The sequence below is a fragment of the Drosophila santomea genome, chromosome 2R, assembly GCF_016746245.2.
Source record: "Drosophila santomea strain STO CAGO 1482 chromosome 2R, Prin_Dsan_1.1, whole genome shotgun sequence".
Classification (NCBI taxonomy): Eukaryota; Metazoa; Arthropoda; class Insecta; order Diptera; family Drosophilidae; genus Drosophila; species Drosophila santomea.
The window spans coordinates 20,477,805-20,504,203 of NC_053017.2; the positions used below are offsets into that span (position 1 = coordinate 20,477,805).

At 42.9% G+C, this 26,399-nt stretch overlaps 2 protein-coding genes and 1 long non-coding RNA gene across 3 annotated transcripts; all 3 read right to left on the bottom strand.

Moving 5' to 3' along the window:
* Window positions 1–21: 21 nt before the first annotated feature.
* Window positions 22–4,722, bottom strand: LOC120446369. The gene is made up of 3 exons (XR_005615844.1): window positions 3,135–4,722; window positions 1,863–2,091; window positions 22–1,799 (listed from the first exon to the last, which is right to left on the bottom strand). It is a non-coding gene; the product is annotated as an uncharacterized LOC120446369 (long non-coding RNA).
* A 13,206-nt stretch (window positions 4,723–17,928) lies between these two features.
* On the bottom strand, window positions 17,929–20,043 carry LOC120446511 (kinesin-like protein Klp59C). The gene has a single exon (XM_039627519.2). The coding sequence runs from the start codon at window positions 19,906–19,908 to the stop codon at window positions 18,034–18,036; it is 1,875 nt and encodes a 624-aa protein (XP_039483453.1). The 5' UTR covers window positions 19,909–20,043; the 3' UTR covers window positions 17,929–18,033.
* Window positions 20,044–21,649: 1,606 nt separating this feature from the next.
* Window positions 21,650–24,241, bottom strand: LOC120446829 (glycerol-3-phosphate dehydrogenase [NAD(+)], cytoplasmic). The gene is made up of 7 exons (XM_039628011.2): window positions 23,913–24,241; window positions 23,639–23,845; window positions 23,388–23,576; window positions 23,145–23,328; window positions 22,931–23,084; window positions 22,789–22,881; window positions 21,650–22,730 (listed from the first exon to the last, which is right to left on the bottom strand). The coding sequence occupies exons 1-7, from the start codon at window positions 24,129–24,131 to the stop codon at window positions 22,700–22,702; spliced, it is 1,077 nt and encodes a 358-aa protein (XP_039483945.1). The 5' UTR covers window positions 24,132–24,241; the 3' UTR covers window positions 21,650–22,699.
* Window positions 24,242–26,399: the final 2,158 nt, after the last annotated feature.

Here is a 26,399-nt window from a genome sequence, read left to right on the forward strand (position 1 = left end):
ACAAGCTGCATACTTTTATTTTTGCAGTGCAACTGCAGTGGAAACTGAAACTTTGTCGTTCTCGAGAGCATTTTAAACAGCGGATGGCCCTCAGGTCGTCATCTGCGGCTGATGTCGTCGAAAGTCTCGAGAGTTTTGTTATGCTGGGCTTCATCTTATCCATAATGCAGGTTCCGCTTTCAAAATGCACTTTAAATGCAGCTGGCTAGTTCGCGCTTTAATTGAAAGTTGATGTGGTCGCGCAGGGAATGCATTTTTATAGTTATGCGTTTGTCATTCTGTCAAATGCCAGGCTGCAACAAAATCTACCGCTGTCGCGGAATTTCGCAACCAACTGGTGTCAAAAAGTGCTGTGAGTTTAGGCTACAAATCAAATTGCAAAAAAGCGCACGCTTTTAACTCAAAAATGCAAACCGCCATGCAATAACGGAAGCGGATGCGTTCAAACTGGTTTCTGATTGTGTGAAAATTCAATGCCGCACTCACTCAGAAACTGTTGCATACTTTGGGGCTTGCGTGTCATAGCAAAGTGCACTTGCATTCGTTGTTAAAAGTTGATAAAGCATTGTGCACAATTCAAATAAATGCCACATGCATTAGTACGCATTCATATGATTCATAGCGGTTCATATATTCATATAAATTTTGATCACCTACAAAATGACGTAGAAAATTATCTTGAGATGCCTTTGGAATACCACCAGCTTCCAGACCTTAGCATTAGTTTAAAGTTTCAAAAGTCATCTCGAAAGTTTAACTTAACAGCAACTCAGTGCAGACGACATTAATTAATATAAATGAAGCCAGTTTCTAATGTTTGTCCTGGTCTGCGGTGCTAATCACTTAGACCCACGACCCATGGAACCATGTCGCGTTTGTGGGATGTCATTAAAAAGAAGGAAGCAAAAGTGCCTGTTACATTACAACCAGTAATTTTCGCGTATTACTCGAGGCTGACTGAGGACCGAGGGTTTTGGCCAAGTGGAAATGAGGAAACAGTGCGCGGGAATCATATGCACTTAACATGCAATTGCGTGCCATAGACGAGGACAAATTTGCCGGTCTAAAAATGAAAACATTATTCATAAGCAGTCGACGACGCCACCGCCACCGCCGCCATCAGCATCGGCATCGGTGGCTTCAAGGATCCCTGGACTCCCCCAGTCAGTGCCACCCAACTCGGGGGCAGGAGCTGCTCCCTTCGTCTGGTCGTCGCTTTCAACTATAACACAGTATCCGAGCACTAACGAGTCCAGTGCTTGGGTAACTGTAAACTTTACGTGCCCACATTGCCAGTTTGCATACACAATGAAAAAAGCTTGCCCCATTATATATTTATTAACTATGGCAGTAAGGAATAATTAATAAACATTCGAATCATTTAATGTTGCTCTGCAATATGAATGCAAAGGTTATGATTAATCCGTGTAGAGAACGACAACCAGCTGAAATGTTCTGCATAAAATATATTTTCGTATGAAAGACTCTGAAAATGTAATTTATGGCCGGAATGCGATTTTTTTCCTACTGCACAATGCCATGGGAATGAGCTACGAGTGGCCCCGTAGCCTCGTCATCTTAGCCGTAATCAGAGGCGATATCAAAATCCCCGTGTGAGTTTCTAATGAACTGGCGTGCCCGGAGTTCCTTGCATTCGGTCCAATTTATTGAGCCATAAAGGTGTCAAAATGTTCTAGCACACCCGCACCCTCACCATCACCTCTCCACTTCATTCATTCATTCATTGTGAATAATTAGGAAGACGCTTGCGTGTGGCCATCCCTCACCCCCGCCACAACCTTTGGCATCAACATAAAAAATCTCATTAGGCCAAATGTGTATCATAATGACTTTCCATTTACCTTTGCCTCCTCCGCACTCGTTTTCCCGGCTTATTCCCCTCCGTTTTTTTCTGGTTGGGCCCTGTTTGAATTGGGCTTGCTAATTCATTAGAGCAGGTGAATGAATGGACACGGAGTTGGGTGTACGGATAGATTTCTTGGGTTAATCATTGACTGAAGATTAGAGTTCGCCCTGAGCAGGTAGTTAAAGAGTTTTATTGACCAGCTATGTCTTTTGTTTTCCTGTAAACTAAGATTAAATTCATTTGAATAATATTGAATGCCTTGCAAATATGTATCTATGATTCGCAAGGAGGTGTGGTGACTATATTTAAATTTTTACTACATTTTACTTATTTTTCCGAGTTTTTTTTTGTGAAAATTTGGCGTATGTAACTCCATCATCATTAGCAGACTCCCCTTTTCGCCACCAGGGGGCGTATTCGTTTTAATTACATGCTAATTATCAAAGAATGACTTGGCTGAATCGAGTTGAATGAATTGCATTTCTGCTTGTTATTCGTTTTGTGGCCGTGTGCCTGATTAATTTCCCTAGGAAAATCCATTCTCCCTCAATAAAAAGGAGGAACTGCAAAAACGGATTAAAGTCTATTTGCGGCCATCTAGAATCTGGAAACTAGGAGCAAGAAGGAAATTGTCAGCGGTGAGTAACGTTCACAGCCAAATTGGGATCAAGTTGTGGTTGGACTTGGGCTCGAGTTGTCCTTGAGTTCTTGTCGGACATGGCTTCTGTTCGATTTCGATGCTTTTGTGGTCAATGGGCAAGTTGGCAAGTGGGCAAGTGGGCAAGTGGTCGATGGGGGAATGAGTGGTAGGAAACACCCACTTTTACACCCTCCAAAGGATGCTCGGCGTACCCTTTTCATGCATCGTGTGAAATATGCGGAGCACTCAGAACGAAGAGCGCTCTGCCCGGGGGCAACTTTTGTTGTTTGTTGGCCAAATTGTCGTAAATTAGTTTTAACACCTGACCGAGTGGCTTTTCGAGTATCTAGCAGTGTGTGTGTGGGTTTTCTGATTCACTCTCAACAAGTTTCCTGGCCACTTTGTCTGTGGGCGAACCTTTTCCCCCTCCTTCTACAGTCGAACCTCCCTAATTCGAACTTTCCATTTAGCAAATGCAAAATTTTAGGCAAAGCGCTGATTAGAATTTTGATCTGAGCGGCATCCTAGTCTGCACATTTTAGCATGTTGATTGGGTAAAGTGAAAAATAGCAGAAAAATATAATTATGGTGAATTAAAGCGTAGAATTTAATATGTAGAATGCTTACCGTTCTCGGGTTCTGACCTTGCCATTAGGTTTGTGGTGTGAAATAAATGTAATCGGCTTTGTTTAGCCGTACACTATGTGCGAACATAGATTTTCAATTAAACTGAATGCGGAAAATGCCTGAAAATGACTTAAGTAGAAGATGTTCTTGATCAAACTTGCGGTTTGTTGCTGCCCAAGTGGTTTGGTTTTCCTACAACGGTTAGGTTTTATCCGATGGCAGCTTAAAGTCACTTCCTGGTTTTTTACCCCAATGTGCTATTTATGTATTCACATGGAAAATCCATCTGTGCGAACGACCCCAGCATCTCGATTATGCGCTTTATGCCTCATCATTAATTACAATGTACTCGCCGAGTCTGACTTTCTCAACGACTGACTTTCCTTCGGTTTTGGTGGGACTTTGCCATTCCATTTCCATTCCCAGTCCCCCTTGTTCCTCTTGTTTTTCCCGTTTTCCATTGCTCTCTGATTTTGGCTCTTCCAGCGCTGAGGTAGCCGCCATTTTCCGGGGTACTCGCATTCATGAGTATGTGTGTGTGTGTGTTTGTGTGCATTTTTCATTTCCGCTTTGCCGCTGCGGCATTTCCGTTCATTTTTCACATATTTTTGCGCCGCCGAGACGATGACTCCACGTGTGCGAGTGTGTGTGTGGTTGTGTGTGTGTTTGGAAAATGAAAACTCGCCTTTTTTGTCGTGGCTTGCAATTCATTTTTCATGTCACCAGCTCCTTCGGCTCTCCTGTCGCCAGGATTTGCTTTAAGGCTTTCGGTAATCCTTTTAGAAATTACATTTTCGCACCCTCTCATGCGTTGGTTTATGCCTTTCTCGCCCTCCTTTGCCAACTACAATGTTGTCAATACTTTCAACAATGAGATGAGGCATTCACGTTAAGCGTTTCACCTGAGACCCCACATCCCACACAGAAAGAAAGAAAGCTTTATAGATGCAGTCAAATTGTGACTCATGGTAATGTATGAGAAGCTGGTTTAAATCTTCAGGACAACAGACCTGACACTTTTCGCAGGTGTACTAAACGCCATGGAATTCCAAGACCCTTCAAAGTGGAAACTATTTAAGTATTGGCTGCTATTTTGTGCGGTGCAGGGGCTGGATTTTAGTGCCGGGGTCCTACGGTTTAGCATGAGCCACTGATTTGGGACGGCCCCAAGAAGTCATAAACCACTCAGTGGCCAACTGGAAGTACCACAAATATTTGCCGCTAACCAACTTGCCGCCAGCAAATCCCGCTGTCCTGTTGGTCCGATCTCTGCACATCTCACGTTCGTTTAGTTTGGCTGGTTTTATGTGCTTTACTCTTTCGCCTTTTGATATATGGCCATTGCAGGCTTCGCTTTTCCACGTTTCCACGTTTCCACCTTTCCAAATTGCCTTTTTGCACAGGTAGCCCGGTGTCTGCGTGTGTGTGTGTGTGTGTGTGTAAAACCGAAAGTGCTGCCATTTATTTTATTGCCACCTCAAGAGGAGCAGCAACTTCAGCTGTCCGGCGATGAGTAAAAACTTTGAAAGCTGCCATAAAATAAACTGCGACCGAACAAAACTCGCTCAAAACACACAAAAAAAGTAAAAAAGAGATGCGAAAAAATTGAGAAGAAAAGAAAAGTGACCCAAATGTTGTATTTTTACAGTATTTGGATTTGTGCGCAGCGTTTCGTGTGTTTTTATGATGGGATTTTAACGAAATTTGCTTGTCTGGCGGTGCGATTGAATGGCTTAGAAAAACCAAAAAGAGAAAAACCCATCGCCATCGCCATCGCCATCTGATGCCTTGCGAGTTGATGCACTGGCTCAAGGCTGGCTGTGATGGGTTTTTGTGTCACCTGGAATATCGTAATGGGCAGCTTATTAGTGGCAATCAGGTGCAGTTGGCAGGGGATTGCCTTGCCTTTGGCCAACATCCTTTTCCTTTGCATTTCGGGACCAGATGGGATCAAATTAATTAAACTACGTATTGCATACTCATACGTTCTTATATACCATTTCCCATTCATTTTTCGATTATCCCCATTCTTGTGCCTTTTTATGCCACTTTTCATGTGACTTTTAAGCCAAGGCAAAAAGTTTGAGATGAGTCGTCCTTTCAGGCTAATGAATTTGTTGAACTTTGGGCCAACAAAAACGATGCGCCAAAAAAAGCTAAAAAGCCAAAGTTCTGCACTGATTCACTTGACTTTATACGGTATAAATATTAGTTATATGAGCACTCACACAACAACATCACACAGTACTACTCATAACCCAAAACAAAAAAAGGGAAACAATTTGAGGGTTTTTGTGGCCAAGTTGGTTCGCCAGCTCATGGGATTATTGAGTGTAGACAAAAGGGGCGGAGCAGCTTGCTTAACAATTTAGAAGGCCCTAATTGACAGCATTAGGGTTGTGGAAAATTGACAGGCCCCCGAGTCGAGGCTCATAAGTATGCTTTAAAATGTTCTCGGTTAGTTTTCCTTCTCCTCGCCAGCTGAAACATTTACAAATATTTTATGAGCACTTAACTTGGGACACTCACGCCCCTGGATATAGAAAGTGTGGATCCGATGGGGAATGGTGAGAGATGGTGAGGGTTTGGAGGGCTGAGACACGCAATAAAAAGTCAACAACAGCCTGACAGTGGGTGGATGGGTAGGTATGTAGGTGTGGATCTGGCGGGATGTATCAGTGGCATCATTGGTGTCCCACATCCAACTGGGGACCATCTCGAAGGCGATGCCTTAGTCAGGACAAAAGTTGTGCGTGATGCTGCTGGCGGTGATGACGATGCAACATGACATGTTTGCCAAGTCCCAAATTAAATCAATTTAATAAGCTGTCAATAATGCAGAGTAGCGAGGGACAACGGCAAAGTAGAGTAAAGTGAAGCGAAGTAAGTTGAAGTGCTCAGCACAATAGAGTTCACAGATTGAGAAATTTAAGTGACGGGCCATGGAAAAAACAAAAATATCACAGTAACAGTTACGCAACACCTTAAATGAATACTAATAATTGAACCATAAATTATTCAGCTAATTTATCAAGTACCTTGCTGAATGTATATAGCTGCGATTACACTTGGCCAAGCCCGTTTATTAGAAACAGAAACAGGTGTTAATTTAATTAGCTTTGAGGGCATTAACATAAGATGCAGTCATATATGCATAAATACATTAGGTTGGCTCTATTAATAGAAACGTCTAACGTCTTTGTGCCATGCCACCTCACAGGTAGCCAAAAATACTTGGGTTCATGAAACTCTATTCCGATTTCCAATTTATTCAGCTACGAGTATAGGCTTTAAGATGGGCTGCAAAACTGGAAAAGGAAAGTCGAAGGGCAAATCTTTTCCAGGTGAGGGCGTATGTGTCTTCATGGCAACGTACGATATTATTCCTTATCTCGGGACAAACGTGATGTTCCACCAATGGCCGAGTTGCCCATCCTCTCCTCCTCCTTGGCGCCTCGCTCGTCCTGTTGCGATTTCCATAACTATAAATATCGATTACCTGTACAGCCAGGCATTGCCCCGAGTTCTTAAAGTCGCCTTTCGACTCGCCCACACAGGAGAGGCTACAGAAAACCTTTTGCACATATTAAAATTTCAACTTAATGTTACATTTTCAACCGAGGTATACATATTTTACCGGGTTCCCAGCTAGTTCCTAAGTTTCAGCAATCTATGACAGGGAAATGCCCGTTTGCATTAGCGACGTTGCACTGTACGCCCACATAGGCAAAACCGCCCACACATGCGAAGTACCTCAATGGGAAGCAACTTGAGGCTGTCATTGTTTTCCTCCTCTGCTACTTTCCTTTTGCCACTTTCTCCGCCTTTCTCCGTATCTGTGAGGCTTTTGCTTTTATGCGCCAGCTATTGCCATTCCCCTGTTAGCCCGCTCACACTTTTACCTGCCTTATTTCTCTCTTTGACAAATAAATTGACATGCCACATTGCGATAGCGACGAATAAAATTCTCGCATAAACTCGCAATCGCACTCCCACACTGACACCTTCACCCACACTTATGCATTCCTAAGCAGAAGATGGGAATTTTTTGACTATGAGGTAAATATTTTTACGTTTCTGCGCTTCTCTACCGTTTAGGCAGCATTAAATAAATAATGGATTAGACATAAAGTGTAATCACACTAATATAGCGCTTTTATATTGTTGTGACTTAGTAATTGGGAAAAATAGGTAGTTTAATGTAATATTTGTATTTATTGCTCAAGAGATACATCCTTATTATAAAGACAAACATTTGATCACATTTGTCAAATACTATTTTTTAAAAATACATGTAATACTTATGTTTAAGATTTAATTTCTCTTAGATTCAAGATTTAAGGGAGCTTTTACCTGCTTAATTATTATTTTCCTTTGTATTGCTTTCTTTTTTACCCAATGCTAAAAGTTAGGGTATAGGCTTAGGCCATATAAAGAATAAGTGTATCGACATCGACGCCGTTTAGAGGCGACATCTGAAGGTTGCTCCGGACTAGAATGGTGCGTGAGTTCTCGACCCAACCCTGCTATCGTTTGAAGCCCACTTTCTCCGCCCTTTTACCTGCTTTCTAACTGCGTTCTTTCTTCCGCAACGAAAACAATGAAATGTCAGGCACGTACGAAAGAAATTCGTTTACTTCGACTGTTTTCCTTTTTTCTCGTCCGTTTCTTCCACTCCTTTTCCCGCCACTCTTTTTGTCCATTCGAGGAGTTTGTTTACCCTAACAAAGGTTACTTACCTTGTTTGTATATTTTTGTATATTTTAATAAATGTTGTATCCCATGAAAACATAAACAATTTATAACACTTTGTATTTCATTGCCAGATTACCCCTGAGAAATCAACTTTTTCGATAGGGTATTTAGTTTTCACCTGGTCGAATTCCCTAGAGGTTTTCCCATTTTTTCCCGACCAGCTTGGCGAATTTGACGGGCAACGTGAATGTCGGCGGCAGGAAAGAAAATAAATATGCCACAATATGTTAACGACAAGTCTGCCTTGGCCTCCAGTCACCTGCCACGCCCCCTTGCCGCGCTCCGCCCCCTGGCATTAGCACTTTCGGCTGGAATCGCTAGGTGAACTACGTGCCAAGTTATACTTTTGGCTCTGACTGTAAATAAATATTATTAAAGCGACACTAAAAAATTGTATTCGATTATTCAGCAAGTGCTAAGATAAATGAATGGCCATGGAGCTGGTGGAAATGGGTGAGTGGCTTACCACGAATTATGTGCAATAAATGGAATGTGACAGCATAAATCATTACAGCAGATAGCTCTGTTTTCCCGGTCCTGTGTGTGTGTGTGCGGGTGTGTTTGTGTGTGTGTGTGGGAGTCCTTTTCGATTCTCGTTTTGCCCAAAAGTACGCAATCATTTTTCAATAAGCTGTATTAGCTTGTCAGCCAACAGATGGCGTTGCGTAGTAGCCCGTTGTAAACACATGCAGATACATAGATCAGCATATCAATGCTCCAAATGGGAAAAACATTCAAATATTGTCTCCGTTACAAAATCGCCAGCGGTCGTTTGGCCCTGCCGGCCAGTTGTAATTCGATCGTTCGTCGGAGTTCATTGTAGGGGGTGTTCCCGGTAACGATATCTCATTAAACTGAATCGGTTGTTTCAGGTAAACAGCATTTACCAAAGGAAATTACACTTTCAGGACTTAATTGCAATTGCGCAGACATGAAAACTCCTCTGCTGCGACTTACAATGCTTATAAAGGTGTGTAGAGGTATGCAATGGGTTGTTTTAATGCATTCTTTTAAGCAACATCAAAAGTCGCTTTGGATTGTGCTGGGAAATCACTTCTAAGAACTAGTTATCGCGCCATTTTCCATTTGGACGAAGAGTGAACGGACAAATTGCAATCACAACGTCCGCCTATTTGCGAGGACGATGCAGTTGCCAATTGCCGAAAAAGCTCCGCAACGGTGGCCAATAACTTTGGCAATCAAGCCGGACTTCCCCTGCGCTGCCGAAACCGGCCATAATTACAAGTTAATGGTGTCCGCGTGTAAGCTGTTCTCCAGTTGGCCGAAGTACTGCGCCCTGTTGGTAATAACTTTATTAATTACATCCTCGGACTTGGCAGGACACTCGCAAGGACCTCGGCGTCCCTTTTGCGTTCCTGGGCAACAGCTGGCCTCCTTCGGTTCTTGTGTGCGCCTTATTAATTTATTCAATTTCCCCTTTTTACGGCCTCCCCAAGTAAATTAGCAGCTGAAAGTGCTTTCAGTACTCTCTCTCTCTCTGCTACTTAATTTCCCTTTCAGCAGGAAAGTGTGGCAAGTGAGCCCTGAACTTTAAATGACTTCCATTTATGCACTTCTAATCTCATTTTTTGGTGGAAAGTACTATATAAGCAATTTGTGAATACTTATTGAAAAGGTTTCATGTAGTTCCATGTCATCTGATCACAAGACATTGGTTTGAAAGGCTTTACTGAGCGGCGAAAAGGATTTTCCTTTCCTTGTGATAGGAAGCAGTAGTCATATCCACATAAATCACCGACAACTGTTCTTCAAAAGCGGCTTCGCATCAAAGACCGCCGACTGGCGCTTAAGCTCTGGTTTTGGCCCCCCGGGTCCAACTTTCCTCTCTACTGACTAAATGCCCACCAGCCTGTTCACATATGGCAACTATTTGCCCGCAAATTGGTATAAATGATGGTGGATTACGCCAAATGCTCTCCATAAATAAGGATGCCCAATGTAAGAGGAATGGGGAATGGGAGATAGAAATCAACCAAAACAAACTATACTCTTTTATCAAAGTTTCTTAGATAACAGCCTTATAATGAGATATATTATATGCTGCATATTAAATGTAAGTTTAGGAAAACATTTTGTAATGCAGCAACATCTTTGTATCTACACTTCTTGTTTAATTTTAAAGCTAACAAAGCATCACAAACAATAAAGTGATGTGGCAAATTGTTTAACAATGTAATGAAGAAGAAATATGTGTACCCTTAGCCAAGAAGGGTCTGTACAAAACCCAAGGCGAAAAGTTCCCCCAAGGAAGGCCAGGAAAAGCAAAACGCAGAAAAGTAGGCAATGATTTTTATTAATTGATAAGCATTTGCAACAAGTTGCACAGACACAAGGGTAAACACAAGCACACAGACACACACACCTCGTGCGTATGTGTTCGAGTGAAAAGTCCTTCTGCCCGAACTCTTTTCATATTTGAGGTAGGATTTATCATATCAGATCATCGCATTGCGATAGGGTCCATGTGGACTTTGTGAGAATCTAGAACACGAGCTGAAAGGAAAAGGAAGGGCGAGGATACTAGAAAAGCTACATCAAAGCAAGTGGAATTTAAGGTCCAAAATAGCTGAGAGGGGGTTAAAAATAACCTTTTAAATGGTAGCTTGGAAATGTACAAAGGATTTCTAACAAATATGCCTCCAACTACGATGTATGCGTTTAATTAACGGGATGAACGGAACCATAACGAAGATAATTAATAATTTTTGCCAACTAATTAATAGAAAAATTCCAAACTTCCGCGAGGCATTCACGGCTGACTAATTTGCAAAGCTAACAAAGAGAGAGTAAAGCGAAGGAGAAAAAATGCATTCTTCAAACTTAGTCAATAGGAAAAAAAAGACAAGTATTTACTCCTTAAAACTTTTGTCGAAGCTTGCGCTTTTCTGGCCCCCATAAGGCAGGGAATATGGTAAGCAGGACGGCAGCAGCAGGCCAAGAAAAATGTGCACTTGTCAGCAGAAGAAAAGCGCCAAAAGAAGGAGAGCAGCGAAGAAATCAAGGCAGCCCTAAGAGACTTCAACTCGAACCAAGCCAAACAAAACTGCAGTCGAAATCATTAAAAAAATGAAAGCGTAATTGATAAAGGGAATGCGGGCTGGCAAAAAAAATTACGAAAAAAAATGTGAAATAAGTGGGGGCATGAGATGCCGCAAGTCTACAGCGATGACATCGTTAAAAGTCTACGAAAGTACACTTCTCATGGAGTACGCCTTCACCAATTTCCCCGCTGAGTTTCCCCTGTTTTCCCAGTCTCTCTCACAGCTTTTCTCTCTCTCAAGTGACTATTCAAGTGCCGAATTAGTGGCCACAAATTGGCCTGACTTCGGCTGAAAAGAACGAAAAGCGAGCCGGGGGCAAAGATTCATTGCAGCCGACGAAAGATTAAGGAATGTGTGGTTAACTGTTAGCAATCTTGGTGAATTCAACTCCAACTCACACTGCTGGAAATCCCGCGCCCCGGAAAAGCTTCTTGTAAAATGCAAATGAGGGAAATATTTTGCCTCCGTTCTCTCGTCTCTACGGCCAACTGAGTTATTTGAGCAAACCAAAACGCTATTTTGTGGGTATTTCCCTGGGAAACAAAAGGCATTCGCTGCACTGAAGCACTACTGACCCCCAAAAACACACCCTGGCCCACTGCGAGAAAGGACCCCTTCAACCTTTTCCACGGTACTTAAACCGAACTAACAAAAAGTTCGCTTTATTTTTCCCTTCTATTTGACTTTGACTCAGCCAGAGCATAACGGGAACTGTAAGGATGGGGCGGTGGCGGTGGAAGATCCTTCGCTGCATAAGGCATTTGCATAAGTTGCTGTTAAGCTAAACTCAGCCCCCAACTTTTTTCGCAACTAAAATTTTTGTTTTCGCAATTGTGGTGAAAAAGCGGCGGCCGCAAATTAAATCGTCAGTGGCGAATGGAATAAAATGGAAAACTTTCTTGGTGAAAAAATATTTGGTCGACTGGGTTTGCATATCCACAGCAATTGAGTAAAGTAAAGTTGAAAGATGTTTTAGCATTCGAAGTTTCCCCAAAGAAAAGCACAAGTTTGCCATATAAATCAATACAACTCTTTTCATTCTGTTTTTCCGCCTTGCAGTTGTTTTCAATCAAATTCGATTGCCTTACATTAAATTCTTGATCTGCTGGAACACTTTTGTTTGTGTTCCACTGGTTGGAGATGTTTCAATATATACATAAACAAAATCCCTGCAGTTAATATACGTATTGTGCAAAAGTTTTGGTCTAATTAAACATAGAATAACAGATCCTGTCGGCGAAAGTGTCTAACAAAATCCGGGTGGTGAGAGGAAAGTTTTCCACTTTCCGTTGATAAGATAGGAATCACCCACTGTCAATGCCAAGTTCAAGTGGCTCCACCCTTCCCAGAAAGGGTAAACAGTATAAAACAATGGAATCGGATGGGTAAGTGTAAGTAAGGGGGGATACCAATCTATATATATAACAATGAAGACGGAAACTTTTTGCTTATTTTTATGTGTTCACATTATTTTCTGCTGTTGTTTGCACTTTATTAGGTTTTGACAAACGGAAGGACTTTCCTTTCAGGACTTTCTTTCTCAGTTTTTTTTTTGCCGCTTTCGTTGGCCGGCTGACATATGAATATGCTGTGTGGAAGGGCGTTGATTGCCGTTTGGCCAAATTATGTTGCTTGGGGGGCCAACAACAAGTGCCAAGATCGTAAAGTTGAGCCAAGAACTTTCCTTCGGACTCCCTCCTCCTTCGAAGAGGAAGTAAATTTGTGGCGCCGAAGCGGGTCAATAAAGTTCCGCCATCGCCATCTTCCGTTTCCGGCTGGAGTTTAATTTTCTGGTTTATTTTTGTGCCTTCATTTCGGGCTGCTGGCGTGGAGGAAATCAATAGCGGCGCATTTATTATTCAACGGCAAACAAGAAACTCAAAATCCACTCAAATTCCATCCCCGGCCCAAAAGTCTGCCTTCTTCTTTTTGTGTGTATCCCACACTCAAGGCCGGTCGTCGGTCGGGCCAAGGTTGCCACAAATTAAAATTATAAAAAGAAATCATGTATACGCATTACGTATAAATAAATTCATACTTGAGCGATACTTGTACTTGTGCTTCTGCTTCTGCTTCTGCCTGTGTTTGTGAACGTATTTTAAGGGGCTGGCTCAAAGTCACGCGATTGTGGCCCAAAGTCAAGTGCCTTGCACAAGTTGGTTCACTCTGCTCCAGCTCGCCTGACTCTTCGAGTGCGTTTTCCATTTAATTACTGTTTTGTGCCGGCCTCCGTTCCTTCCACTCGCCCTTCTGGCTTTTTACCAGTAATTATATTTGCAACTTGGCCCAATCAGTCGGACATGATGTAACGGCCAAAAGTTATTTTTGTTCTATTGATTGGTTTTCAATTAAAGTCCTTCGGGGCTTTCTTTCTCTTATTTCCTTCGCTATATGGTCGGTCTGGCCTGTTTTGATTATTTCTTATAACCTTTTCATAACACTTTTAATTCAATAATAACTGAAGCAAATTTACTATCTTTAAAATACTTCAAAAATAGCTATATTGCTAGTGATATACGCCATAAAACTAACACCAAATATTAAAAAAGGATTGCCAACAAATATTGAACGAATATCCCAGCCATTTTATTAATATACAGGGAATATGAAAAGAATATTGCACACAGATGTATTTTCGGATATTTTCAGATATATTTTTCTGAATATTTACTGAAAGATTAAATATTAAAGCTAGCACAGTATTTTTGGGTAAATTATGGTTTTTCATTTGTGCACTGACCTAAAATTGAACTGAGTTGTTACCCCAAAAACTGCACCATGAAGACAGTTTCCATCGGAGAAAACTCCGCCATACATGCGGAGGTAATTGACTTTGAAATGAGCTTCCCTTGGCTGGAGCCTCAGATGCATAATCCACTTACCCCTGGACATTTTGGGGCAATCAAAGGTGCCTCCACCTTTGCTGGTGCCTGCAACATGTTGGTTTGGAGTGCCTCCAAGCAGCCAGCCAGACACTGAATTCAGTCATTATGAGGTTGGGGAGCCTTAATATCCGAACACATCCTTCCTGCTTGGCTGCTTTTTCCCCTTCTCCCCTCACCACCCCCGGCGTTTCTAACTGGAAAAGCAAGGAAAAGCGGCCACGAATAGTTTCGGGCCGTTGGCTTCTTTTTGTCACTTTTATTTTGTGAATATGTATATTTTTCTTCGCGCTGGAAGAAGTGTCGCTGGTGTTGGGGGTGGGAAAATTCGAGTCATGTGTGCCAGACATGCATAATTCAAAACGTGGCTGGCAAACTCTGTTGCCTGTGTATGTGTGTGTGTTGCCACTTTTTATGTTGGTAACTTGTCGTATGTGTGTGTGTGTATTTGTGTTTGTGTGTGGGCTAACGCAATTTTCGTATGCAGAAAAAAGCGAACAAAATGTCACCGCCTTCGCCTTCTGTTTGACATATTTTTCACACAACGTCTGCTTGTTAAATTGTTGGCGGCAATTTTGAGGTTAGCGTGACAAACACAAACACATAAACACACTCACTACCACATGTGCAAGGCCATTCCAGTGCAACGAAAATTATGTTTGCTATCCTCCAGTTGCTCTTGTTTTTGGCCCAAAGAAATAAGATACATATTATGAAGAAGTATATTGTGTACTTTCAAACTTAAACCAACAGTCAGTAAAGCTGATTTGCTGCTATTGATCCGGCTTAAAGGACCAAAACCTTTAAGATGATAAAAGAGACATCTAGATTCATTCAGATGGCGACTGCCTTTGGGCGGACTAACAGCTAAATAATGATCCTGTGGAAATTGAAAATAAGCCAGTAGTCCGCAGCACATTTCCGTGTTGATCTCACACCATTTTTAATAGACTTCCACCGACATCTGACAGGGTTAGTAAATATGCAAAGTTGGTTTTTATCTTGGCACATTTCTCTGCAACGTTTTCCATATACTGGCACGCGAAAGGAGGAAGACGGAGGGGGTACAGAGTACAGGGAAAATAGGTGAGAAAGTAAGAGACAGACCGTGAGAAAGGGCGAGGCGGGATTGGGAATCGCTTGCATGTTTAGCACTTGACGGCTTAATGGCGAACAATTTGGGTTAAGACAAGAGGCCACGCCCCCAGCTGGACTCCACTGGCAGAAAGGACGACTGGCCCGGATTAAAGGATATAGCTGCGATATATGGCACGGAAAGGGAGCTTTAATGGGGACATTTCAATTATTGTAAGAGGCCTTTAACAGTGCGCAGCCAAGTTATGGAACTTCATGCCAGCAGATGTTGAGTTACAAAACAATTAAGCCCATTCGATTAATCCTTTCCCGTTGTGAAAAGCACTTGGCAGATGAGAATCACCATTTGCTGGAAATCCGTTTTTCTAGCAATTGTAAATTGAGACATAAATAATTCGCCCCGAGCGAAACCAAGCCAAGCGGTTGAAGCGTCGACATGAGGGACAGGACATCGAAACAGAACAGTGACAGGACCAAAAGCCACCCAACCAGTCGACCAATAGCCATTGGCCAAAACAGCACAAACTACATGGTGGGGCGAAAGGATTGAGCCCCGAGCTCAACAAACATGCAGCTGCCAAGAATTTATTGGCTGGACAATGACACAACGACAAGGACCGAGCAGGACAATTATCATTGTAAACATTTTGCCATGACTTCAGCAAAATGAGGAATGGACATCCGAGAGGGGCAGGTATGACTTAAACTGCCATTCAACCAGCTTTTTTCCAGGTTCGTAGCATGTGTGCCAAAGCTTACTTCCATTCTATTTGCTTGTGCAACTGCCACACCGAGTTGCTTGAAAATTGAGAAGTCTATTTCTTTTCGTATAAATCATAACTTTTTAACTGGCGAACTAAAGGAAGCAGTATATTTTAACTAGAAATTTATTAAAATAGATACTCGAAAGCTCTAAGAGATTTTCAGTATGAGACTTAATTATCGCACAGTTTCGATAAGTTTGATAATGGATCAAAACTTACGCTCTTATGTGCGGCTCTTATCACTGATTCCATTTGGGATACATTTCTCTCAATTTTCCAATAACCTACAGCTGTAGCCATTAGTGCCTCTTACTTTTCCGAATGCCGCGAGCAAAGTTTTCCCGGCCAACAGTTTCGGTTACATTTGCGAGAGTTTCGAAGGAGAGAGGAAATGCGATGGAGCTGTGGGCGCTTCACTTGCAGCCCTCTAGTCATCCAGTCCTCCAGTTGGAAAAGTGCATTAGACAAAAGTAATCGATACTCGGTGGAGGAGCAACTCAGGCAAAATGCTTTAAGCCTTCAATCAGAAGATGTGTTTGAGTTATTCCCTCAAGTTCGGCATTTCATGGAGGGGGGCAGGGTGGAGATTTTGGATTTTCGAAATTTGTATAGAAGCCAACGCCAAGTTTACATTTATAGGACTTATCAGTTTCCCCAAATTGAAATGTTTGCACTCCGCTGAATCTACACGCACTTCCTTCCGGTTTTGTTTACCCGACTTGAGCCCGTGTGAGTGTGTAGGTGTGTGTGGTGTGAGTGTGTGGTGTGAGTGTGCGTGGGTATCTGTGTGCTCATCGAATTTACTTACTTATTTAGGTAGCTATGCTAATGGCATATTATAAGTCGGCGGTGTGGGGGTTCCCGTGGGCGACGTTTCTCTAGCCGTTTTAATGCCAGGTTAGGTAAACACTTGCGAAATGAATTAACTTTAAGCCGCAAAGTTTGTACTCCTGTGTGTGTGCGTGTGTGTGTGTGCGTGTGTGCGTGCCTGCACGCATGTGTGAGTGTGCATACATAAACGCTCGTAATTGTTTATTTACATAACTTGACATAAGATTAAAGACGCTTTTGATTAACGATGCGGGAGACAGCAGGGACTTGAAATTAAATTGCAAACATTAAATGGTTGACAGACTGAAATGAAATTCCAAGGTGTGTTTTGCTGCAGCGGCGTAAAAAGCTTAAACCCAAGTCCTGTAAGTACTACGATATCAAGTTTTGAGTTTTTACGAAATTTATTTAAATTAAACGAAAATGCAAAGGTAAACAACGGGGAGTTGTGTACATACATAACATACCTGAATGTAAATGGGAAGGCCTAGAAAAAGTCAAGCTAATTTAAGTAATTGCCTTTGCATTATGCAGATCCCAAAATGCGAATGACAGCTTTTTAGGAGAATTTTTCTGCGATTTCAATTAGTGTCAAATGCGCAGGAATAACAAAATTTGCTGCTTCATCCATATTCATTCGCTTCCCGAGCATTTATGTGCGGATTTGCGCGAAAAATGCCAAAAAGTTAAGCGAATGGGCGGGAGAGGCGGGGAGTTAAGGAAAAGCCGCCCTAAGCCATAATTTAATATATTGACACAAAGCTTTGTCGTAAGACGTGTCTTGGCACCATCATAATCCCCAATATTGTATATTGACAGCTGTCAAAGGAGCCACTTCCTCACTTCCTCACTTCCCACTGCCGCAGCCAAAAACACGAAAAAAGCCACAGAAAAAGTGTAAGGAGCAAGTAAGTTTTTGGCCTAATGCGCAACTATGCGGAAAATATTTGCACTTAGTTTGGGTTCAGTTTAGCCTAGGAAAATGTAGTCGCACACTGAGCCCACTGCTACGTGTGTTGGTTGAAGGACACGAAAGTGGGCCAGGACCTAAGCCAGGGAAACAGGTTGGCACACAAACGAACTGGGCCAGAATGGTTAGGAGCTGGTGACAACTTTAAGACGCCGAATTACACAAGTGCGTCCTCAATCGTCAGCGATTTCTGTGGGCCAAATTCAAATGAAGTCTGCTTACAATAGAGCTGCGTTGCTAGGTTTCACTTCATTTATTAAGCGAATATACATTTGAGAGCTTGAAATGTAAGCAAAGTGCTCATTAAGTCTGTCAAACGATTCAACCTTTCCAGATTCCTTGCCAAATTTAGCTAAATATTACATTTTCCTAGACAAAATGTACGCCAGTACATTGCGCTTTATTTTCCAAGTACTCTGCCCAATTTTCCGTTGGTTTTTGCAATCATATACCATTTATTTAGATAACAAATAATTTTGACAAACTTTTTAATTTGAATAACTTGCTGTAGAAATCGATTAGGGATTTGAGTCATGAGTTTTAGGGAAAGTTGCGCCCTCGGAATCGCGCCAAGGATTTGGCCAGCATCATGGAAACTTCCTGTGCGGAGCGCCCCTTTCTTTGGATCAGCTGCTGTCCGGATGTGGGAGAAGTGGGCATGGATTCTCGTTTCTGGGCTCCGTTTAAGTCATTCGTGGCATTAATGTCTTTCTGCGCTTGGTTTGCCGCACCTGGCAGCGATGAGGAGGAGGCAGATGGAAAGGGTCGCTGGCTGGATGACTGGCTGATGATATCTGGCATTGAGGTGCTTTCCAGGTTGGGATCCTGATTCCGTTTGGGAGCCATCGACTCCACACTCAATTCCTTCACCCGATCCGCATAACGTAGGGTATTCAAGGTATGCTCCACCGAATGCAAGCCCGGCGAGATCATGGCTATCATGCAGGTTTTCACCTTCTTGCCACCAATAAAGGAGTCGCGCAGCACTTGGGTCAACTTGGAGCCACGGAAGGGCAAGTGACTCGATTGGCGACCCAGAGCGCGAATGCACTCCTTGAGGACCAGCAGCGACTTGTTGATCTCGGATCCTTCCAGGCGCGTCACCCGATCCGCCGAGCTGTTATCCGCTCCTCTTTCATTCCCGGCCAGATCTATTAACGAGAATTTCCCGTGTAGCTGGTCTTTCGTCTCGGATCTCAGCACGATTTGGAATACCGCATGCGATCGGGAGGACTTGGAATTGGCTGAGGTATGGCCCGAGGTACGAACACTATTGCCCATCTCGAGTAGTTCAAGAACATCGCCGGTGTTCTTTACTGGATTCTGCGTTAGGCCCATCACTTGCACCTGCTGGTTGCCATCTTCCAGGACGCGTAATTGCGGCTTGCCAGGCATCAGGAGATCGTATACCCGGGTGCCGTAGATCTCGAAGAAGCTGCAGGATACGCTTAACTTCCGGCTGTTATAGGGAGCCGTCTTCAGAGTGGCGAATACATCCCTGGCGGCCATCCCATAGATGCCATCTATTGAGCTCTGCTGACTTCCGGGGAACTTGCCACCCATCGTATGGGTCTTGCCGCTTCCGGTTTGTCCGTAGGCGAAACACGTGGCCATTCCGCCATCAAAAATGTGCTTTATCAAGGGACGGGCTGTGAACTCGTATACCGTGGCGTTTGAGCAATCTTCGTTGAAGACGTAATCGAAACGAAAGCTATGGTTCTCCAGGAACTTGACCAGGTTCACATGCTTTCGGGGCTCGTGGACCACCAACGTGTCCTTGGACAGAACGCTGACCACATCCAGTTCCCGATCAGTCAGCTCCTTGCGGCGCAGTGGCCTCTTCCTCACACAAACCACAATTTGGTGCCCCTTGAATCGATCGCTTGCAGTTTTGCCATTTGACAGTTGATTCTCCAGTTGCACACGTTGCACTCGTATCATTTTGGCTATCTCCCAGTTGGCATTTCCCGCATCTTGGCGCTTCACCTGCTCCCGCTCTTGACGCGTCCTGAACTGCACTTCACGCCTCCGTTCCCGTTCCTTTCGCATCCTGTCAGCCTGGTTCACCACATCGTCCTCTCGAACCGAAGGCGTCAGCTGGCGGGGCGTGGCCGTGGCCAATCCAGGTGACAAACTGCCAGCCGCCATGCGTTGTTTCATGGAACGTGGCGGTATTGAGGCAGTTTGATTGGTTGATGTGGCATTGCCACTGCAGCGGGGCGGATCGAAGATCTGGGGATTCAACAGGATCACCAGCTCCAGGGGCAGATCCTTACCACGCACCGTATGTCCTTCAGGCCATTCCACCGTAACCAGGTTGATGCTACCGCCCTCCAGTTTGATAATCTCCGCCAAGTGGACTCTGCCGTCCGAACGACGAATTAAGACCTTCTGTTTGATCGACAACTGATCCATGGCAGCAGATCTGTGATCCTTCGATTTCTGCAACAAATTTGTTTAACTGCAAATTTTCACCAATAAAGCGGGCATATTATTTAGGCAGAATTTCGATTTGTTATAAAAAAGGCAGAAAAAGTAAGCGACAGTCAAAGCAACGAGTGTTATGATATCGATTTTTAAAAAAATCGTAAAAAATGTGTACTAAAATTCTATGCTTAATGGATCAGGTAACTCCTTTTGGAGGAAACACGTGCAGTTGGAGGCTCCATTTCGGGTGTTCTAAAACCATTCCAGCGATATCTATTCTGGCGGGGATTGTTTTAGCTATTTGTTCAATTTGAGGGCAAACAACAGGCAGCAGCAATAACCGAATCAACAAACAACACCATTCCGAAGGCCTCTCTCGTCAGCCGTGCTGCATGTCCTGTGTATGTGTATTCTATTTGCCGAGCAGGGGGTGGTCCTGAAATGAAGCATTCTTTCGTAGAAAGAGACGGGCATACACTAAGGGAAAGAGACAGAGCGAAGGGATAGAGCGAGGAACAAGTTGCAGATACGTTTGCATAAGCCGAGACGTGTGTAACGTACCAAATTGTTATTTATTTTTTGAAGTGCTTGCGCCACTGCCTCTGTGTAAAGGTGTATCTGTGTATCAGAGTGTGTGTGTGTGTTGTATCTGTATTTTCACCGCCAAATGTATGGGTGGGTTCTGGTGTAGGAAGGCACAGATACAAAGACATATATTGGCCACAGATACGTGCAACTTGTTTGGGTCTTCAGTGGCGTCTTGTTTGCTATTTGACGTCACATTTTGCCAAATTTACCGTGTAATTATCGGCAAAGGCGAGAGCCACATCAGCCCCACTTCAGCCCAACATTCACCACCCACCAGCCAGTGGAATATGCAACAAGGAAGGGGCGAACAGGTGGTACCGTGGACACTCCTGCTGCCCAACTGATATGCAAATTTCGATAGCTTTTTGTCCTGTTTGGCCGGGACCCCAGGCATATTTGTTTAACCGTAGTCAGAACGAGCCGGACAGTTTGATTTCGTTTCGGGGATTTCCATTGCCATTTCCATTTTGATTTTGATTTTCATTTTTAGCTGGCATTTTGCACCTGTACGCAGGCAGCACGTAAGCTGAATATTTGCTGTATGCTTGCGTAAACTGCAAATCTGAAATGAACTAATAAAGCAATTGAAATGGAAAACATTTGCCGTGTTTTACACAAAAAAAATTTAATTCCAAATAAATTGAAAAGCCATTGGACTGGATGTGCGTAATGTGGCTTGCATACAGTTTTTTTGTTCGACCTTCTGAAACGTAATAATAAATGCATGTATAATGAAGAAAATGATTTCATGGATATAATCTTTTGATATATGGCATTGTGCGCATTTTCTCTCTTGCACCTTTTTTTTTAGCCCGGCTTCCTCGATCAGCTTCAATCATTTGAAATATTAATAAATAATTTACATATTCTTTCACATCAGCTATGCATAAAGAACATGCATGTATGTATATAACACAATGCAATCATAAACAATAATTGTCATTCGGCGCGGATTATATGTTGTCCGCTAATGTAATCGAATTGGTCAATTTCGACATTTAAACTAATCCGTTTACAAAATCCGGATGCAATCACACCCCCGCACCACAATTCCCGTTGGCTGCTGATTACCGCCTTTGCTGCTTTGATTTAATTATGCCTGAAAAAATTCGCACTACAAATCGGAAAGCCGAAAACTAAATGAATTGCATAAATCATTTATTAAATAACAATTTCAAAATTGACTTCGAACTCAACTGAATTGGACCACGAACAGATTAAGTTGTTGGCCCACTGGGAATCTGGCAATGGGCACATAGTTCGGGATCATAATTAGTAAGCGTTGTACAATTTCTTGAGCAAATCCCACATTTTTTTCCTAATGTTGGCTCTTGGCTCCATTTTTGGCATTTCGTCCTTCAAGAAAAAGTCATAAATCTGCTTTCCTAATTGCCATAGTCTTGGTTCTGGATGGCAGTGCGCTGCTGCTGCCTCTGGTTGTTTGTAAAATATCCATGCCGAAAGTAGAATAAATGATGCCACAGCCAGCAGGTAGATGAAAGATGCCTGCTTTCCTAGACATTTTCGAAAGTTGGTAAACGAAATGGTATCCATTTTTTTTTTAAATATTTTTTTTTGTAGAAATATTGATCTTATCGATGCTGGTTATGCTGGCTTACTGACCGAATGTGCTGTGCTGACACACGTGCTCGGTTTGACATATGGTTCAGTGAACTCTAGATCTCGAGATCTCGACTAGTCCTCCAGTGGTTGCTCCCATTTCCTCAATTCCGATTGGAAAGCACTTCAGCCGCAAAACAATGGTGAAAGCAGAAAAAACGAGGAAGAAAAAACTCACTACCGGACACCGAGAAACACACATAAATTTATAGTTGAGCCATGGAAAACAATGAGATGGAAAAGCGGGCGGCTTTCTTTTCCATTCATCCGGATCCGGATCCCCGACTGAAGTGATTTCCGTTGTTTTTCGTTGTGCTGCAGCTGGGAGCGTTGGTGCATTCAATGGAGTGCACTCTCTTCGCCAAGGAGCACTTGAACTGCAGCAAGAAAAGACGCACAATACAAACGTCGAGGGCCTTTGTTCGAACAAATCGTTTATATGCGTAGTGCATATCCCAGACAAAACCCGGTCTTATGTGCTCCATTTGGCTGTCTAAGCAGTAAGAATGCGAATTTCAATGCTGTATGATTTTATTTAAAACTTATTACACCTCAATCGACGAGTCCGGCCTTACAATTGAAAAGTATGGAGCGGGTGAAAGCTGCAGGGAGAGTTACAATTACTACTAAGTAAGTGAGATATTTCCCGCAGATCCTTACATATCCTCGCGCGCCTTAATCAGGGTTTCGACCAGTCGCTGCAGTGGATAGTCGCCAGTGCAGATCCTGTACACGGTTGTAAAGAGGGGAAATCTGTGGAAGGAACATATAATAACATACTACGCCTCTACAGCATCCTTACTTGTCCTCCAAGCCCTTCTTCTTGAGCATATGATGCACCAGCTCCGCTGTCACCGGTCCTAGTGGTTCGTGTCCTGGTATGAGGATGTGCTCCAGTTCGCTCAAGGGCTTGCCCGTCTTCACAAAAGCTTCGGCCAACTTGCGATTGCGATTTGCTGTGCAAGATATATATTCGTTTTATAAACTATAAAGATTTATGTAGATTTTTGGCTTACCATAACAACTAGTAACCAAATCGGATATTCCGCAGGACTCAAAGAAGGTTCCCATGCGGCAGCCGGGATAGAAAACATCCACGAACTGGAGCATCTCCAGGAATCCTCTCCTAATGATTCCCCCCTTGGTGTTCTCGTTCAGCTCCATTCCATCTGAGCAGCCAGCCGCAAAGGCAATGATATTCTGTAATTTCAAGAAGGAACAACGTTCTACCAATGTAAATATCTCCAGGAGGAAGTTACCCTTAGAGTGGAGCAGATCTCCACGCAGTCTGCATCCTCGGTGACCACCACTCGGAAAGTGGGCGACCTGAATATGTCGTGGAGCACCCTATAGTACTTCTGATCCCGACAACCCACGGTGCCCTCGGCAAAGTGGTCGTGGGCCAGCTCATGGGCCAAGTTGCAGCCCACGAGGACGGAGCAAGGAATCTGTTTTGGATATAGGGAAGGCTACAATATAAAAAGCTTTAAAAGTGTAATATTAACACGACCTTTAGCTGCCGCATTATAATCTGGGAAATCAGTACGAACTGCCCATCGTCGCCGCGCTCGAATCCTTTGATCAAGGACACTGCATGGGCCGTGGGCTTCACTTTTCCGAGCAGTGTTTTGCAGCAGCTGCTCACGAAAGTCGGCGGAATGGCGAATATTATGATGTCTGCATCTCTAGCCGTGGTCACAATATCATCCACGGCCACCTGTTAAATGTGGAATCGAAATATTACAAAAACCCAGAGACATTGTAAGTCAATCAAAGTCACACACAATATTTGGCGGCAGTTCAAAGTTCGGCATGTACTTGGTATTTATGTGGGTGGTGTTGATGATTTCCGTGAGCTTGCGACCCTCAACGATTTCCTCATAAACGTACATGGGCACCTTTTCGTCCAGTGTCTGCGAGTTCATCACGTTTCTGCCCACATTGCGGGCTATAGTCGTTGCCCAGTTTCCGGATCCAATGATGCAAATCATTATCTTGTCCATCTTGAGATTGCCAAAAGATGTATGAATTTCAATCAAATGTTTCGTGTTCGTCTGTTTGTTGGAATGACTTAAAATTCTACGAAATTCTTTTGGCACTAAGTGTTTATTTGGAATTGTCAGTTTGATCAGAATTAGTTATTCTAGTGAATGCGTTCTGTTTCATGACACATTTAAACAGTTCAGTAACTGACACCATCAATTGGGGGCGTTTATGCGGCAAAGGTAACAATTGTAACGCCGCAATTATTGGCAATGATAATGGAAATGTATACAGCTTTTAAACTGAAATCAAGCTTATTTACCCCGCAGATGGAAACTCCAATTGACTCCCAGTATCAATTCGTCTGTGAACCTTAAAAATTAATGCCCAAATAAATTAAAGCACACGCAAAGAGAACACATACTCGTTTTAATATATATGCATATTTACATATTAACATATAAGTTCCGTGTACATATATTGATTGAGTGCTGGGCAAACAATTCATCAGTAAACCAGGCGGGATAAAAATTACGTATACGTCACGTTCGCCAAACTGGCAGCGCAAATAATTAACTGCAGCAACCGTTTTCCCCCTTCAATTTCCAATATCGATTCATTCATGGATGTCGGCAACAAATTTAAGCTGATGCTGGAAAAATTGCGTAATTCTTATATTTATTTTTTAATTACGGCTGCGTTAAAAATTCTCAGAGAAATTCGGCTGTGCGGCAGAAATGCGGCAGTTATTTAAATAAAATATCAAATTGCCAGCGTTAAAATGCAAAAAGGGCGAAAGCCAAAGTGAAAGTCCCATCGAAATCAATGTGCAAGAAAGTAAACACTTTGAAATTGTGCGACCCGCAGTCGTTGGCAGCCCCATCTCATCCAATTTCGACCAATCCCGCCAGAATCCTGAATCCTGAATCCAACCATACAACTGCAGCTCAACCGCCCAGCGCCATCCACTCGACTATGAAATCAAAATGGATGATGGGCGAAATGAAAATGGAATTTTTAATGAGTTGCTGCCGTGGCAAAGGCCAAACGAGCTGGTGACTGGTGGCCGCAGAACAATGGAGCGGAGACAAAACGATGGAAAAGTGGGGCCAAGTCAGGGTGTCCATCGCAATCCCCCCAACTTGGCGCCACTTGGAGCGGACCAAGGCCGTTGCAGCCAAGTAGGAGGGTCTACTTTCGGCTGGCCAGCACTTTAAGGGCACATGAAAAACGGTTCCAAGTAGAGACAAATTTCCAAATAAAGTATCAGTTCCAGTTTAAAACCTACAGGAAGCCTAAAAAAGCATCTTGAACATAATTTGATTTTTATTCCTTTCCTGAGACTGCATAATTTATTCCTACACATTCTGCTAGCTTCTCCTCGTTCAACATTAATTTCCGTTTTTATTATTTTATTCTCTGTATTTTTATTTCCACCATAAAGTAAACTTAACTTGGCCAGATGACTGAAATCTGCTCAGGGATACGCACATAAAGTTTTAGCACAATTTTTTATGCTTTGCACCTTACACACACTGCTTTACCTCCACTTTTTCTTTGAGGCAGTTACTCATATGATTTTGTGACTACAAAGTTGAATCGTAAATAAAATTATTCCATGTTTTTGTAAGCTGCAACGTGATTTCGAGTAACTGTCGGTTAGTTTGGGTATCTGTGTGCGGGAATAGTTGGCAACTTTTACTTTCTCTCTCCACTTTAACTTGTGCGAACTTCGCAATCTGGAGATAAACTAATTAGCCAGATGTGTGCTTCAATTTTGTGTGGATAAAGCGTGTGTTTTCAGAAAATCGATGTTTGCTCTGAAAGGTAAATAAAATCGAATTAAATAAAAGCTTCCAAGTGCTGATGGCTTTTAAATACGAACATTTTGTATATATTTGCAAACATCAAACATTTAGTAAGAACAAAATTTAGACGCATCTGATTTTAAGTATAAGAATTTATAGAAGTAACCGAAAACTATAATCAGGTGAAAAACTACATATAGCTTTTCCAACAATTTTTGATGGCGATCCGCAGGACGAAAAGTGGCTTATACTGCCCAATCGCTTTAAGGGGCATTAAATTACGTGAAAAGAAAAGTTTCTGGCCCAAAGTTGATTTGGATTCGAGTGGTAATCAGATCTAGATACACATATATGTAGCTACAGATGCGGATACAAAGCGAAAGCTCTGGAGTGGAAATGACGAAGCCGCAGTCTTAGATTGCGTGCGAAATGCAGGCAAAGTTGGCTTGCTAAAGGGCGAAAAAGGGGGAGAGTCCTGGA